At 44.0% G+C, this 17744-nt stretch overlaps 1 protein-coding gene across 7 annotated transcripts in view; it reads right to left on the bottom strand.

Moving 5' to 3' along the window:
* Positions 1–17744, bottom strand: part of RASSF2 (Ras association domain family member 2) — a 40904-nt gene that overhangs the window by 9406 nt on the left and 13754 nt on the right. For all 7 annotated transcript variants that reach the window (XM_055305648.1, XM_055305619.1, XM_055305678.1 and 4 more), the window contains 3 exons: positions 6620–6710; positions 3976–4051; positions 1875–2026 (listed from right to left, as the gene is read on the bottom strand). In XM_055305648.1, the coding sequence (XP_055161623.1) occupies positions 1875–2026; positions 3976–4051; positions 6620–6678 (287 nt within the window). In that variant the 5' untranslated portion in view covers positions 6679–6710. The remainder of the gene's footprint in view (positions 1–1874; positions 2027–3975; positions 4052–6619; positions 6711–17744) is intronic.

A 17744-nucleotide genomic window follows, 5' to 3' on the forward strand; every position in this document is an offset into this window, starting at 1 on the left:
GGATGCTCAGCCAAGCTGGACCATAAGCAGGCAGTCTGAGTGGAGTCCTAGAATAATTGGTAAATGACACCCTTAGAAGCCAAAATGGATAATGCTAGTAGCTCCTCCAAAATCAACAGAAGATCTGACCAGAAAGGAGAATCGTATTTCACCAATTAGGACCATCCCATAAGGAGAAGACTGTGGGCTCCTTCAGACCCAACAGAGATGGGACTTATGGTCCAGGCATGACAGTTTTAAGGAAAGACAGTGAAAATTGAAAATCTAAAGGAACTTCCCATTGTAGTATAAATCTGGACTTCTGACCCCAGAAGGGAACTGGACAGAGCCGCTTAAGGATTGGTGAACATTTGGTGCTCACAGCGACCACCGCCCCCTTCCCTCACCGAAGTAGAACGTGGTCTCAGCATACTTCTCAACATAGTGGTCTGGGTATTCACTTTATTAGAAAAAGCATCAGAAATAACATCATTTACCCTTCTTGACAAAGTACTGGCAGGCTTCAAGAACCAACCAAGATTAGCTTGAAGTTGCAGGGGAGGGAGAAGAAACAGCATGCAGAGTAAAGGACCCTTTAGCAGGCTCAGCCCAAAATCACACAGTTGAATGGAATTCTAAAAAATCCTTTCACATAGGGGACGCAAGGGAGCACAGTCCAAGCACAGGATATTGCCTGTGGAAAGGGTTTGGCCCACAGGAAATCCAATATAGTGAAAGGGCTGAAATCAAAGCAGAGTATGAACCTAGCAAAGTACATGAAGCCAGAGAACCTTCTTGACCAGGCATCCCAGCGTCTGACAGGTCAGGCAATGACCACCCTCCTAAAATTCCCTGGGAAAGAGAGCAGATGAGCTCTAGGGTTTGGCCACAGCATAGGTTTCTCTCAACTACAGAGGAAGATTGATTTGTCTGCGGAGAATAACAGAATGTTCAGTGTGTCCAGCAGAGAGGGCTTGGTTCTGGTTTAAAACAGAAAACCCAGCACTGTGGTTTTGGCTGAGAGGTCAGGACATCCCACCCACAATCTGGCCTCAGGGCAGCACCAACAAGATTCAGGATGAACCAGCTGGTCACTGGATACCAAGAACTGAAGTCCGTGAAAGCAGTCCCAGGAAAGAGGTCAGGCCTCACTAGCTGCACTTGGCTACTTATGCGGCGGCAGAGGGAGGGGACGAACAGGCTAGGTCTTCACAGACCTTGCAGTGGGAAGGGAGCCTCCCAGACTGCGGACTGTCACACTGCCACCAAGCTCCAAGTGTGGCCTGAGGGAAGCAGCCCCCTGGCTGACCCCATTTGAGTGGTTTGGACCTTTTCTTCTTCCAGATTTCCCCAGGATATGGAGGGCTTTAGGGGCGCCTGGTGGCTCAGTGGTTGAGCATCTGGCTTTGGCTCAGGTCATGATCCTGGGGTCCTGGGATTGAGTCCCAAATCGGGCTCCCCACAGGGAGCCTGCTTCTCCTTCTGCCTGTGTCTCTGCCTCTCTGTGTGTCTATCATAAATAAATAAATAAAACCTTAAAAAAAAAAACCTCCCACTAGAAATATTCAGATGAGGCCTGGTTGGCCACTAGTGATACCCCTGAGAGACTTGGGAATTTTCCATGAGGGAGGACACGCTGCAGCCAGGTCTTGGCGCTTCTCCCCTCTGACTCTCCCCACCATGATTGCAGTGACAGGCATGGTGGCCCAATCACACCCACATCTGCTCCCTCCTCCTCCTCCTAAGCCCAGAACAGGTGCACAGCGCAGGTGGGGAGAATGGGAGCTCGAGTCAAGGCTTGCTGGAAGGAAGTGGCATATACCTGCTCGGGGTCATTTAAGAACAGGACCCCCAAACACTCCCAGTCACCCCCAGTCCCGTCTCTCCTCACTCACCCATGAGCCCCCAAGTTACAGCCAGAGTGCCAGGAGGAAGAGGATGGTGGGGGGCGAATGCGCTCATTGTCATCCTGCATCTGTAGACGGATGGGCCGGCGCAGCCCCCAGGAGATGTTCAGCAGCCCCTCCACAATGAACTCATCTTCCTCCTGCCCACAAAGCAGTCAGCATGGTGAGCCAGCCCAGAAGACCCTGCAGAAGCCAGCACTGTGCTGGGGGACAACTGACAACTCCTGTGACATATCCTGGCTGGGCGCACCCTAGTTATACACACAGCCCAGCTCCCAGATACACCCCATTGCCAACTACCTCGACTGCCCTGAAGACAACCTCACAGGTCAACACAGAAGTTGCTTTGAAAACCAAGTACATGTGTGTAAATTATAAAAATAGGGCTTTTTGGTTTTCTACTTTAAAGGAAGAAAAATACATCTCTTAGAGGAAGGGAGACTAGCCTTGCTAACGGAAACCAGAGCTAAATGCTTGAATTAGCTACCTTCCCCTCCCCTACCACAGAAAGTGGTATGTCTTAAGCTATAACATATGTTTAGCAATCTGACCTGCTGGCTGAAGGAGATTTCAAGTAACATTTCCCCAAGTTTATCCTACAGAATACTAGCTCCTCGAGCAGATCAACTGTTACCTTAAAAAGGGTATCAAGTTGATCATGAATTGGGAGATGATATGTTAATCAGATTTCTTACCAGCACAACTTTCCAGAGCCTTTAATTAGCTAATGTGCTACATTATGGCTCTCCAAGAGGTGAATAAATCCTCCAAGAATTCCAAATTTATACTCAAGGGTTGTTGATTGCTAACAAGTTAAATGTCAGACCCTTCTAAGGGTATCTGCATGTCTTATCTCAAAGAAATGAATCTCATTTATTATAATGAGTCTCTATTTAATCCTAGAGCATTCTGAAAATTTATTCTATAGGACACACGGCAGAAAAGCTGTCCAAGGACCAAAATCTTTCGAATGGCCCAGCCACTCATTAGGAGAAGCTTTAAGGACAATGCCTAAAAGGGTCAGGCCTTCTTTCTCAAGTCTCAGAAAAACCCACAGACGTTAGACCTGGGCCACAGCCACGTCTTCAGGACAGCCGTATGGATCAAGATGACACCTGCCCAATGACTGGGATCCCAGAATTATTCCCAGCAAGGGAGGGGAGAACAAAAGAAGGCAGGAGAGGAGTAGAAGAACTTTCAGGCATGTGGGAATTTTAGGGGGAAAGGCTTTAAGAACAGGTTATATATATATATGGTCTTCTAGGCTGGTTAAGCCTAGCATCACTACTTTTACATCACATAATTTTAGGACAGAATTTGACCCAAAGTAGGACTTTGTCTACGTGGACTGGTTTGAGGGACACAGAGAAAGCCACTGCGTCTCACATACTCTCCCCAACCAGCCTGCCTGAGTAGCTGAAATTCTACCATCTGATATCTGTTTCTATGGATTAAATCACCATGGCTTGATAATGTGAAAATGTGTTTGGAAGGGTATTACACATATCTTATCAGTCTAGAACACTTGAGTATAAATTACCCTACCTGGCTCCTATGTAACTCACCATCTACCTGATAACAGGCTTTATAGAAATGGATATGGGATGAGTAAGTTAGATTCGGGATGGGGGCTGGGGAAAACTGCATAGAGAGTAAAGAGCATCCCAAGAAGGGACCCTCGGAAGACCACTGCTTTGGGGAGGGGCCAAGTGTTTCCACACAGAGCTGACACGACTTGCCCAGTTGCTGCAGCTGTCAGACGTGGGCCCAGAGGTGTAAACACAGAGGCCTGGGTAAGATTCCTGAATTGCCCAAGAAGAAGCCTGTTTGAGAGCCACGGGAGGGGAGGACCCCCTCTGAAGCAGATGCTAGCCCAGCCTCACATCCCCAGGAATGTCTCTGGAACAGAAAAGCTCAACCTCTTTAGAATGAAATGAGCCTAGGATCTCCTTCCAAAGAACTCCAGGGACTCCCGCTAACACCTTAAATGAGGGGCCACTCAGGGGACAGGACAAGCAGGAACCCCTAGACCCTGGAGACATGGACACAGACTGGGCCAGCCTACAGGCCTTCCCCAGGGACTCCTTACCTCACGGTGTCGGAGTTGCAAATTCTGGCCTTCATAGTACAAATTGTAGGTCTTCAGGTGCAGGAGAAGTTCGTTCCTAAGGGGAAAAATACAATAGGTGTAACATTCTCAGCTGAAGCCACTTGTAATGCAGCTGTTCCCTCTTTTCTCACCTTTAACCTGACCTCTCACCCAGCCCGGGTGTCTGCCCACACGTATGTATACACACATGTACACACACACAGCCTCATCTTTCCCCAGGATCCAGGTCAAGAATAGACCCCACCTAGAACAGACTGAGTGTAAGGAACACCTCCAGCAAAGCAAGGCAGGCCGTGCCAGCCGACAAAGGCTGGCAGCTCTGACAACACTCTCCAAACTCAAGCCACATACACAGTCCTCAATAAGGCACAGATTCCTAGAGGCAAACACACTATTAAGTCCACAGACAAGGTTTCTCTGGCCTCGACACTCTTTTCTCTGTCACGGGTGCTGTGAGTCAGATCAGGACAATTGCAGGCTTTCATGAGACTTCTAGGCTTTTCAGAAATTTAAAAGGGACAGGTCTGTCTGGACCTATTGACTTATGCTTCATAGACATGACCTTATGGCATGTTAAAAAACTTACGAATTCAGGCACCTGGGTGGCTCAGTGGTTGAGTGTCTGCCTTTGGCTCAGGTCGTGATCTTGGGGTCCTGGGATCAAGTCCCCCATCGGGCTCCCTACAGGGAGCCTACTTCTTCCTCTATGTCTCTGCCTCTCTCTGTGTGTCTCTCATGAATAAGTAAATAAAATCTTAAAAAAAAAAAACTTCCATCGACAGTGGAGCAGACGAATAAAGGGAGCTGTAGCCACACAATGGAATATTACACAGCAACAAGAATATGAATGAGTGGCACACAACACGTATGACACTCACAGACATTATGTTGAGTAAAAGAAGCCTGAGACCAAAGGCCATGTATTATATGATGTCTTTTATATCAAGTTAAAATGGGTGCTCGAATTCAGGAGAGCAGCTCACCTTGGGAACAGTACCACAAGGGAATATGAGGGGATTCTGGGCCCTGGCAATATGCTGTTCTACGACTTTTTATCTCTTTATTCTATTCTAAGTGCTCTTTCAGTTTACTTAAAAAAAAATTGGGGGGGGGGTTATGCCTGGCTAGTTCAGTGGGAGGGGCATGTGACTCTTGATCTCAGGGTGATGAGTTCAAGCCCCATGTTGGGTGCTTAAATAAATAGACCTTAGAGGCACCTAGGTGGCTCAATCAGTTAAGTATCTGTCTTTGGCTCAGATGTCATGATCTCAGGGTCCTGGGATCGAGCCCCCTATTGGGCTCTCTGCTCAGTGGGAAGCCTGCTTCTCCCTCTTCCTCTGCCTGCCACTCCCCCTGCTTATTCTCTCTCTCTTTCTCTTTCTCTGCCAAATAAGTAAATAAGTAAATCTTTAAAATAAATAAATAAATTTTAAAAAATTTCTTAATTTGCAAATGTCCCTCTGAAGCCTTGTATCAGGTCTCCTTAGCTGTTAAATCCCCTGGTTGCCAGGTGGGGCCTTGGAAACACACCTCTACTGAACAGGAGGGAGCAAGGACTTCCCACCTTTGTGATCAGGAGAAGCCCTCATCAAACCTAAGAAAAAACTGCTCAAGTTTTATCTGAAAGTGCATGCTAGCGCAAGAGAGCCAGGAAATGAGGGCCTTGAAGAGGTCGCCGTGTGCTTTTGCCTATGTTCAGGCAAGAGGCCACAAAGCTTGGTTTCTCTGAATCCAGCCACTCAATGCAGCAATTTGGGGCCACACGAGAGGTCAACGCGGGCTTGAAATTCCAAGAAGCTCCTGACAAGTTAAACCTAGAAGAATCAGAGTAATTCTATGCAAGCCTAAATGAATTAGTGAAAAATGTGACTCCAAATAACCTAACACAAAAGCTGTTTGGTACTTTTGAACACACAGATCTAAAATTACTGGCCAGTGGAGGTCCCCGGGGCAATCCCTCAGGGAAGAGATAGGAACGATCCATAGTTCACACAACTGTGTGTCTGTATATGGCCAAATATGTGTAAAGGAATTAAAACAATTTGGTCTCAGATAAGTTAAACATTCAGTTCAGATAGAGAGCAGTCAGTATGAACAAATCTCTCTTCTGGACATAAAAATATGTCCTCAAACTTATAATTTTAAAACATCCATTTTGGCTCACATTGGCAAAAAATATGAGCTCAAGAGATTTTTAGTGCATATAAAGCAATGAAACTGTCTCCTATTCAGGGGCACCTGTGCCCATTTTAGTCAGGACCCCAGCAGCACAGGGACACAAGTCAGCTGGGACTCCCTCAGAGGACCCCAATAGACAGCACAATGGGCAGCCGCCATTACTTCCTCTTCTTGGAAGTCCTCTAGGACACCATCTCTCTTGAGCCCCCAAAAGTGCTGTGTCTTGAAGGTCTCCTTTATTTGCTGCCCATGGCCAGTCTCTGGGGTCATATTTTTATCTACAACACCAACCCTGCTATGCTTTCACTTGTTCACACTCAGCTGCTTCACTACTTGTCACACACAGAAGCCCCTGTCAGCAGGTACAGAAGAAGCTCCTCTGCCAGGGGCTTCCATCCACGTGGACTGGCCACTGAGGACATAAGACTAAAGTAAAAAATCTTACTTGGAGATGTATTTATCTTGTCCACATGGGACTAGGGAGGTTTGGTGACTATAGTCCATTCTTCTGTTCTCTTTTCATCAGAAAGGGAGACCTATATTTGAAAAAAGACACAGGTCAAAGTCAAGTTGGGTCCTAAGGAACTCAGCAGAACTTGGGCCAGGGGAGGGGACACATGACTCTCTGTTGCCACCCCAGATCCGCAGCTTGGGCTAACCCAGCGTTGGTGAGATATCACACTGCTGGCTGCTGTCTCTGCTTACCACAGCCTCTGGGGGAAAAAACACCCAAAAGAGAGATGACAACCCTTGGACAGCCTCAGAACAAATGCTCCAGTCACAAAGAATATTGACACCCAAGGTGGTCCCAAGGGTGACCAATGAGTCTTCCCTGAAGAGATCTTCACAACACAGAATAGAGATTTGTCTGACTGGGAAGGTTCAAATTTGACTATAGTACACTAAGGATTGGTCAACCACCTAAAAATGCCCAAATAGAGCTGGGCTCAATAAATCAAGCATATACATCTATAATCGCCATTAAAATATAATCATGTTAAAAAGGCAATTTATTACCTGGGAAAATGATAATACATTATGAAAACCATGAGTTCAATTTTGTTTAAAATATATGTAAGCAAAAATATATATATGTAAGTATAAAATATGCATATACATACATTTATATGAATGTATATATATATTCAGATATTCAAATATGTATGTCAGGGTTTCTTAACCTCAGCACTACTGACATTTGGGAGTAAATCATTCTTTGTTGTGGGGGCTGTCCTGTGCATTGGAGGATATTTAGCAGCACCCTGGCCTCTACCCACTAGATGCCAGCAGCACCACCCAGTCATGACGATCAAAAAGGTCTTTGGACATTACCCAGCATCCCCTATGGGCTAAACTGCCCCCAGTTAAGAACCTCGGGCATATGTATATCTGTATATGAATGAATGAAGGATCAGCTTTCTTTGGGTAATAGCATTACCCAAAAGTTTTTTCCAACATTTTATTATGAGAATTTTCAAATGTAAAGATGAAGAATAACACAATGAACAGCCATGTGTGTATGGCTATTCTACCCTTAATGCTTACTATCCTTCTTTATCACACATCCGTCCAGCTCTACACTCCTTTATCTAGTCAACAATCCACCTTTTTTTAAAAGATTTTATTTATTTATTCATGAGAGACAGAGAGAGAGAGAGACAGAGACAGAGACACAGGCTCTGTCTCACACAGAGAGAGGGAGAAGCGGGCTCCATGCAGGGAGCCTGACATGGGACTCGATCATGGGTCTCCAGGATCACAGCCTGGGCTGAAGGTGGCGCTAAACTGCTGAGCCACCGGGGCTGCCCCAATCCACCTTATTTTTTGTGCATTTCAAAATAAATTACACAGAAAAGTTTCATAATTTAAGAAGACTGAAACCATATCAAGTGTCTTCTCTGACCACAATGGTATGAAAGTAGAAATCAACAGTTGGAGGAAAACTGGAAAATCTATGAATATGTGGAAATTGAACAACACACTCCTAAACAACCAATGGTTCAAAAAGAAAATCAAAATTAAAGCAAAAAATATCCGGAAACAAACAAAAATGGAAATACACCAAAAGTTATAAGATACAACAAGAGCAGTTCTAAGAGGGAACTTTTATAGCAATAAATACCCACATTAAGAAAAAAGAAAGATCCCAAATAAACAACTTCAAGGAACTAGAAAAAGAATAAATTAAGCCCTAAATTAGAAGAAGGAAGGAAATAACAAAGATCAGAGCAGAAATAAATGAGGGACCAGGAAAACAATAGAGAGGATAAATGAAACTAAGCTGTTTTTTTTTTAAGATTTTATTTATTTAAATAAATAAAATAAATAAATCATGCCCTAAGCCGAAGGCAGGCGCTAAACCTCTGAGCCACCCAGGGATCCCCTAGCTGGTTTTTAGAAAAGATAAACAAAATTGACAAACCTTTAGCTAGATTAAGAGAAAACGCAAATGAACAAAATTAGACATGAAAAGGAGACATTGTAACTGACACCAGAGAAATAAAAAGGACCTTAAGAGACTACTATGAACAATTATATGCTAACAAATTGGATAACCTAGAAAAATAAGTTCCTAGAAACATATAACCTACCAAGACTGAGTCATCAAGAAAAAGAAAATCTAATAGACCAATAATGAGTAAGGTTGAATTAGTAATCAAAAACCTCGCAGGTTTTGAAAAGCAAAGCAAAGCCCAGGACTAGATGGCTTCAATGGTGAATTCTACCAACCACTAAAGAAGAATCAATACCAGTCCTTCTCAAACACTTTCAAAAAACTGAAGAGGGGGAACATTCCCAAATTCATTTTATGAGGCCAGCGTTGTTCTGATATCCTTATAACCAGGTATCCTTATACTACCAGAAAAGAAAACCACGGGCCAATATACCTGATGAGTGTGAATGTAAAAATTCTCAACAAATCAAATTCAACAGTGCATGAAAAAGATCATATAACATGATCAAGTGGGATTTATCCCTGGGATACAAGGATAGTTCCACACATGCAAATCACAGATGATCACCTCAACAGATGTGGAAAAAGCATTTGACAAAATTCAACATCCTTTCAACAAAAACTCAAACCAGTTAAGTATGGAAGGAATGTACCTTAATCATAACACAGAGCCAGATATGACAAGCCCACAGCTAACATCATACTCAAGGGTGAAAAACAAAACTTTTCTTCTGAGACCAGGAGCAAGACAAGGGTGCCCACTCTCACCACTCCTACTCAACACAGTACTGAAAATCTTTGCCAGAGCAATCAGACAGTAAAAGTAAATAAAAGGCATTCAATTCAAAAAGGAAGAAGTAACATTGTCTCTGTTTGCAATAATATGATCTTATATATAGAAAATCCTAAAGACTTCATGGGGCATCTGGGTGGCTGTCAGTTAAGCATTGACTCTTAATTTTAACTCAGGTCATGATCTCAGGGTTATGTTTAGTGGGGAGTCTGCTTCTCTCCCTCTGTCTCTCCCCTGGCTTGTGCATACTCTCTCTCTCTCTCTCTCTCTCTCTCTCTCTCTCTCTCTCTCCCCACCCCCTCCCTCAACTAAATAAATAAATAAAATTTTTAAAAAATCCTAAGGACTCTACCAAAAAATTGTTAGGCTTAATCAAGGAATTCAGTAAAGGTGCAGCATACAAAATGAGCATGCAAAAATCAGTGTGTTTCTACATACTAACAGCAAAACTGAAAAAGAGATAAAGAGATAAATCCTATTTAAATAGCATCAAAAATAATAAAATAGGATTAATTTTTTAAAGATTTTATTTATTTATTCGTGAGAGACACACATACAGAGAGAGAGAGAGAGAGGCAGAGACACAGGAAGAGGGAGAAGCAGGCTCCATGGAGGGAGCCCGACATGGGACTCAATCCCAGGTCTCCAGGATCAGGCCCTGGGCCGAAGGTGGCACTAAACTGCTTAGCCACCCAGGCTGCCCAAATAGGATTAATTTAACCAAGTTTGTGATAGATCTGTACACTGGAAGTTAAATGACAGTGATGAGAGAAATTGAAAAAAAATACAAATAAATGGAAAGATATCCCATGTTCATGGATCAGAAAACCATTGTTAAAATGTCCATGCTACCCAACGTCATCTCTTGATCAACATAATCCCATAATCAAAATTCCAGTGGCATTTTTCACAGAAACAGAAAAAATAATCCTGAAATTTATATGGAACAACAAAAGAATTCAAATAGCCAAAGCAATCCTGAGAAAGAACAAAGCTGGAGGCATCACACTTCCTGATTACAAACTGTACTACAAAGCTATAGCAACCCCAACAGTATGATGCTGGCACATAGACCAATGGAACAGAATTTAGAGCCCAGAAATAAACCCATGCACATATAATTAATATTTGACAAGAAAGCCAAGAATATTCAATGGGGGAAGAACAGTCTCTTCAATGAATGTTGGAAAAATTGGAAACTCACATGCAAAAGAATGACATTTGACTCTTACCTTATACCAATCACAAAAATTAACTTGCGGGGCACCTGGCTGGCTCAGCTGGTATAGCACATGACTCTTGAGATCATGAGTTAAAGCCCCATGTTGGGTATGCAGCCTACCTTTTTAAAAATTAACTTGAAATGAATTAGACTTAAATGTAAAACCTGAAACTGTAAAACTCTGAAGAAGAAAACAGAACAAGATTTCCTTGGCATTGGTCTTGGCAACAATTTTTTGTATATGACACCCAAATCATGAGCAACAAAAGTAGAAATAAATAAATGGGACTACATAAAACTAAAAAGCTTCTGTACAGCAAAGGAAACAATCAGCAAAATGAAAAGGCAACCTACAGAATGGGAGAAAATATTCACAAACCATATGTCTGATAATGGGTTAATATCCAAATTATATGTGGAACACATAGAACTCCATAGCAAAGGAAACCAAATAATCCAATTAATAAATGGGCAGGGGACCTAAGTAGACACCTTCCCAAAGAAGACATACAAATGATCAACAGGCACATGAAAATATGTTCAATATCAGAATCATTAGGGAAATGCAAGTCAAATCCACAATGAGATATCATCATATTTTTGTTAGAATGGTTAACAATAAAAAGACATGAGATAACAAGTGTCAATAAGGATGTGGGAAGATTGGAACCCTTGTGCACTATTGGTGGGAATGTAAGATGGTGTTTCCACTATGAACAACAGAATGGCAGCTCCTCAAAGAGTTAAAAATAGAAATACCATATGATCTAGCAATTCCACTTCTGGATATGTATCCAAAAGAATTGAAAGTAGGATATTGAAGAGATATTTATACATCCATGTCCATAGTAGCATTAATCACAACAGCCAAAATATAGAAGCCACTCAAGTGTCCATCAACAGATGAATGGAGTAACAATGCATGGTAGACACATCCCATGGAATATTATGCAGCCTTAAAAAAGAAGGGAATTCTGACATGTGCTACAACATGGAAGAACCTTGAGGACATTCTGCTAAGTGAAATCAGCTGGCACCAAAGGACAAATACTGTATGATTCCACTAATAGGAAGTCTTCAAAGCATCAACATCATAGAAGCATAAAGTAGAAAGTTGGTTGCCAAGGTTGGGGCAGAGGGAGAATTAGTGTTCAACAAGTAGAGTTTTCATTTTGCAACCTTAAGAGTTCTGTGGATGGATGGGGGGTTGCTAGGACAACAATGCGAATATCTTTAATGCCACTGAACTGTGCACTTAAAAATGATGAAGTTGATACATATTTTATGCGTATTTCGCCATGATATAAAAGAAAATGGAGGGATCCCTGGGTGGTGCAGCAGTTTGGCGCCTGCCTTTGGCCCAGGGCATGATCCAGGAGACCCAGGATCGAATCCCACATCGGGCTCCCGGTGCATGGAGCCTACTTCTCCCTCTGCCTGTGTCTCTGCCTCTCTCTGAGTCTTTCATGAATAAATAAATAAAATTAAAAAAAAAAAAAGAAAATGGAAGAGGGAGGCAGAAAAGCCAGTGTGATGGTGATACAACATGAAAAGGACACAATCTGCTGTTGCTGGCTTTGAAGCTAGAGGAAGAAGGGCACAACCCAGGGAATATGGTGGCCTCTAGAAGCTTAAAAGGACAAGCAAATGTATTTTTCCCTGGGTTTTTTAGAAAAGAACAAAGCCCTGCTGACACCTTGATTTTATTCCAGTGAGACCCCCATAGCTACTGACCTAAAGAACCCTAAGATAATAAATGTATGTGTTTTTTTTTTAAGATTCCATTTATTTATACATGAGAGAAACACAGAGAGAGGTGGGGGTGGGAGGCAGAGACAGAGGCAGAGGGAGAAGCAGACTCCATGCAGGGAGCCCAATGTGGGACTCAATCCCAGGACTCCAAGATCATGCCCTGGCGCCAAACCACTGAGCCACCCAGGGATCCCTGCAAAAAAAAAAAAAAAAAAAAAAGGAGGAGGGGGAGGAGGAAAAAGGAAAGAGAATCAGACTGGTGAGAAAGTTGCTTTTAAAAAAAAAAAATAATAACAATTACCCATAACTGATGAGTACCCATTTGTTTTTAAAGTACCCTTTCTAAGACCAAAACAAAAGGGAGGCAAACCATAAGAGACTCTTAACTCTAGGAAACAAACTGAGGGTTGCAGGAGGTGGGGAGATGGGGTAACTGGGTGATGGGCATTAAGGAGGGCACATGATATAAGGAGCACTGGGTGTTGTGTGCAACTGATGAATCACTAAACTCTACCCCTGAAAATAATAATACAGATTATGTTACTACATTGAATTTAAATTTTAAAAAAGAAAGTACCCTTTCTATGTATCTTTAAATTTCCACATTTAACATTTATTGTGTGCCTAACGTGCCACGTTTGCATTTACTGATGGTGATTCAACAGCAAAATGACCAGGCACAGCCCTGCCCTCAAAATGTAATAGGAGATGGAGAGGAGATTGTTCTAGCAAGGAAAGCAGGTGCTATGACAGCACACAGAAGGACACCTAATCTGGACTTGGGGGCGGGGTGGTCCCAGGGGCATGCTGGAGGAAGTGAGCTCTAGGCTGAGACCTCAGGGATGAGGTGGAGCTGGAAAAGTGCAGGGCAGAGTAGTCAAGCTGGAAGAAGCATGCACCCCAGAGCTGTGCAAGATGCGGCGGGGCCCTTCTGAGACCTTGACCACATCGAGGAGTTTGAGGTACCACGGGAGGTGTGGTAGGCTGAATAAAGGTCCCAAAGATACTAGGGTCCTATGCCTGGAGTCTCTGAGTGTTACCTTATATGGTACAGGGCCCCCCTTGGGTGTGATTAAATTGAGGTCCTTGAAATGGGGAGATGATCCTAGGTTACCTGGGCGAGCCCTAAATGTAATTACAAGCGTCCTTGTAAGAGAGGCAGAGGGAGCTTCTGGCACACTGACCCCAGCTGGGGGGTGCGGGGGGGTACCATGCTGGATGGGGATGCAGAGAGGGGCCATGAGCTAAGGAACGAGGCTCGCCTGGTCAGAAGGGCAAGCAAATGATTTTCCCCTCAAGGCCCTCCTGACACCTGGGTTTGGGCCCCAGGAAACCAACCGATGTCAGACCTCTGGCCTCCAGAACGTGTGAATCAATTTGTTGTTTTAAACCACCCCGTCTAGCATCACTTTTACAGTGGCCACACGGAAACAAGAGGAGAGTGTGACCGCACTTGAACTTCGGACCAGTTGCCCCATCCTGCCTACTTTGAGAAGGGATTGTGGAAGAGAACAGAGGCAGGGGGAGGGTGCGGGGGGCCTGACCCAGGGAGGGCGATGGGGCAGAGTCACATGTCTGCAGGGTTTAAAGAGGTGGAGGGAAAAGTTGTGATGCACCAATAAAAAGGTTGGGAAAGGGCCTGCTGCCAGGTTCGCCGTGGGGTTAGAAGTAGAGTCCAGGATGCTGCCCAGGCTGCTGCTGGTGAGGACGGCGACACAGGAGTAGCGCCACGTTCACATGTGCCAAGTTGAGGAACATGGGCTGGCTTTGAGACATGCCCATGGAACCCTCTGGTGCAGATGACAACAAGCACAGCCAGGTCTGTGGCCCAGGAAGGTGACAGCATGGAGCTCCCAGCGAGGGAGGCAGGAAAGCATAGAGGGCTGAGGGAGCAGGGCTCTCATGCATCCAGTAGGTCCATGATGGGCAGAGGAATAAAAGTCCCTGGAAGAGGAGGGAGACACGTTGCCCTGGAAGCCAAGAGAATAAGGTGCCTTGAAAAGGAGGCTGGTCAACAGAGCCAGAAGCTGGTGGTAGGAGCCCAAGGAAGAAAACCCGGAGCAACCTGTGAGCAGTCATGGGGGAACCTCAGCCAATTCAATTCCACAGCCTGGCTGGTGCAGAAATCAGATTAGCAGTGCCCGGCCTATGCCTGTCCATCTACCCATCCGTCCTTCCATCCCTGCTCCCATCCCCCAAGAATCACATCACTTTTATTCATAATCTTCCATCTCCTTCTTTTCCTTCTAATTCTGCAGCTAATCTTCTAATTCATAGATCAGATTTTCTGCAGGACTCTCTCTTTTGTTCACTGCCTCCATCGTAAGCTATAATTTAGTAATTTTGTTTTGCATCTGAAAGCAGTCTGTCCTGTTCTTAAGACAATTCCCTTTGATAGCACACCCTCTTAAATCTACTGAGCATGCCAATTAGAGAATTTAAGTCTTCTCTACAGTTATTAAAACTAGTTGGTACTTGAGAAAAAATAGGCAGATCAATGAAACAATATGGTATACAGAAATAGACCCAAATATATTTGGGAACATAGAATGTGGGGTGCATTTCTAAATAGTAAGAGAAAGACAGATTAATTTTTAAAATGTTGCTGGTGGGACACCTGGGTAGCTCAGTGGTTGAGCTCTGCCTTTGGCTCAGGTCATGATCCTGGAGTCCCGGGATCGAGTCCCGCTTCAGGCTCCCTGCATGGAGCCTGCTTCTCCTTCTGCCTGTGTCTCTGCCTCTCTCTCAGGAATAAATAAATAAAATCTTATTTTAAATGTTGTTGGACAAATGACTGGCCTTTGGAAAGGGGAAGCTGGGGAAGCTAGGTCCCTTACTCCTTCCACCAAAAGATATCATAGATGAATAAAAAATTTAAGCATTAAAACATAAAATGCTTGAAGGAAACACAGGATATATATAAACTTGAAGTGGGAAAAATTTTCCTATGAAGGACCCAAAATCCAGAATGCACAATTGAAAACAAACAAAAAAAAGAAATGGAACCAATCTATAAAAATTTCCAACTTCTGTTTAGAAAAAAATTTTTTTCCCTATCCAAAGTCAAAAGTCAATGACTTTTGGGAGAAATGTTTTTTGGGAGAAATGTGTTTTGGGAGAAAACATTTATAATATATGTGACAAAGGGCTAAGGCCACTAATTTGTAAAAAAAAAATGTTTTTAAAGATTTATTTATTTATTCATGATAGAGAGGAAGAGAGAGAGAGGCAAAGACACAGGCAGGGGGAGAAGCAGGCTCCATGCCAGGAGCCTGATGTGGGACTCGATCTCGGGACTCCAGGATCACACCCTGGGCCAAAGGCAGGCACCAAACCGCTGAGCCACCCATGGATCCCCTAATTTGTAAAATTAATAAATCCCTAAGAAAAAGATTCTAGACCCAATAGGAAATTGGGCAAAGAATATGAACAGTTAATTCACAGAAAAATAAATACAAATAGTTAATAGACTTATGAAAAGATGTCCAACCTCCTTAATCACTTTTTTTTTTTTTACTTGCCAGATTGGTATAACTCAAGTAGTCTGATGGCCCAAACATGAGGATCCTCCAAGGTTCCATTGCTACCTGTTGGGTGATCTTAGCAAGGCCATCAGACCTACTGGCTCATGTTGCCCAATCTTTATCTCCAACCTGAACTTCTCCCCACTTTTTTTCTTACTTTTTCAAATCTTGAGTTAGGAGTCTTAGGAAAAATACTTAAAGTCTACCACATTGTTGAATTAAAACTATAGGTAACTGATTCTAGGACCCAATCCCTTCTTTGTCTGTCTCAAGGAAAACATCTGCATCTCTCTTCAGAAATTTTCCAACCAGCACCACAAATCACGGGCTACTTCCAATCAGTTGGGGTTTGGCGGGGTACAATTGGGCGGCGGGAGGCAGGGGAACCAGCTAAATGGACATTCACTTTAAGGCAAACACAGCAGCAAAGCTAACAAAGGGCCGGAAATTTAGAGTTCAGTCTGATATTCCTTAAACAGAGTATTGTTCCTCACATAAGGAAGGGTCAGAGGAAGATGGTTGATGGGGCCGGAATGTACATTCCGTGGGACACTTCCTCCCAGGGCGCCTGCCAAAATCTGCAGCCTTGGAGTGAGGGATTTGTTCAGATGGCTGGTTCCAACTCTTCTGCCTTCTCTGATATTACCAAGAATTTATGGAGGAGGGCAGCCCGGGTGGCTCAGCGGTTTAGCACCGCCTTCAGCCCAGGGCGTGATCCTGGAGACCTGGGATCGAGTCCCACCTTGGGCTCCCTGCATGGAGCCTGCTTCTCCCTCTGCCTCTGTCTCTGCCTCTGTGTGTGTCTCTCCTGAATAAATAAAATCTTTAAAAAAAAAAAAGAATTTATGGAGGACTCCGAGACTCCAAAATGCCTTGTGAGAATCATTTACAAGCAACGCTTCCACGGTGCCTTGAGAACACCGAAAGTGGTATCAACTCTTTAAGGAAGAGAGAGCAGGTGGGGCTTCCCTTGTGGGCCAGCATCTCAGACACAGAACTGAAACAGCTCACAGCTCCCCACTCAAAAAGAAGGGAGAGAAAGGGACCCAAATGAAAGGATGACTTTGACACAAGACACATATTTTATAGAAAAATAATTATTAATTATTCATAAAAAATAATTTTTAACGTGGAGCTGCTTTTTGGAAGCCTGTATCATATTTAAACCTTCCTACCCCATAGGAACACAGTCCTTCACCCCTCAAGAATTCTAAATCAGTACAACTTTCCTGTAGAAAAAGACTTTGAGAGGCAAAATATATATGGAAGCATGTCTGCTAAAATATCTGGAGATGTGTGTGTCATTGGGCTTGCCAGGTTGGGACATGGGCCTCCCAGGCCTCAGTCACGTTGGAGACCCACTGGGGCCACCAGCTAGTCAGTCTTTCCTTCTGGCACTGACTTCATGCCTTGGCAGAATGTTCGAGACTCTCCTTGGCTCCATCAAACGCCTGGGAAGTACCATGTGCCTTGCTAGTGGAACCTAGTGTGTTTCACAGGGAGACCCCCTCCATTACTTCCTGCTTGTACAACCTTCCCTAAGATCCAAGACAACGTTTTGACAATGGGAAGGTTCCTAAAAGCCATTGGAGGTGATGACATCCCAGCCACAGAGAACTTTCTGGGCCTGCTTTTCAAGCTCTGTGAGTACACCTGTGCTCCTCTACAGACCCAAGCAAACTCACATGCTCCCTAGACCCTTATCCAAAACTTAGCCACCCCTTCAAAGTATCCCCGCTGCCCCTGGGCAGTGTCAGGGGACAGGTGCTCACATTCAGCCTGTCCTTCACAGCACTTAGCACCACGCAGAAACCATCCCTCTGG

The sequence above is a fragment of the Nyctereutes procyonoides genome, unplaced genomic scaffold (genome assembly GCF_905146905.1).
Source record: "Nyctereutes procyonoides isolate TBG_1078 unplaced genomic scaffold, NYPRO_anot_genome, whole genome shotgun sequence".
Classification (NCBI taxonomy): domain Eukaryota; kingdom Metazoa; phylum Chordata; class Mammalia; order Carnivora; family Canidae; genus Nyctereutes; species Nyctereutes procyonoides.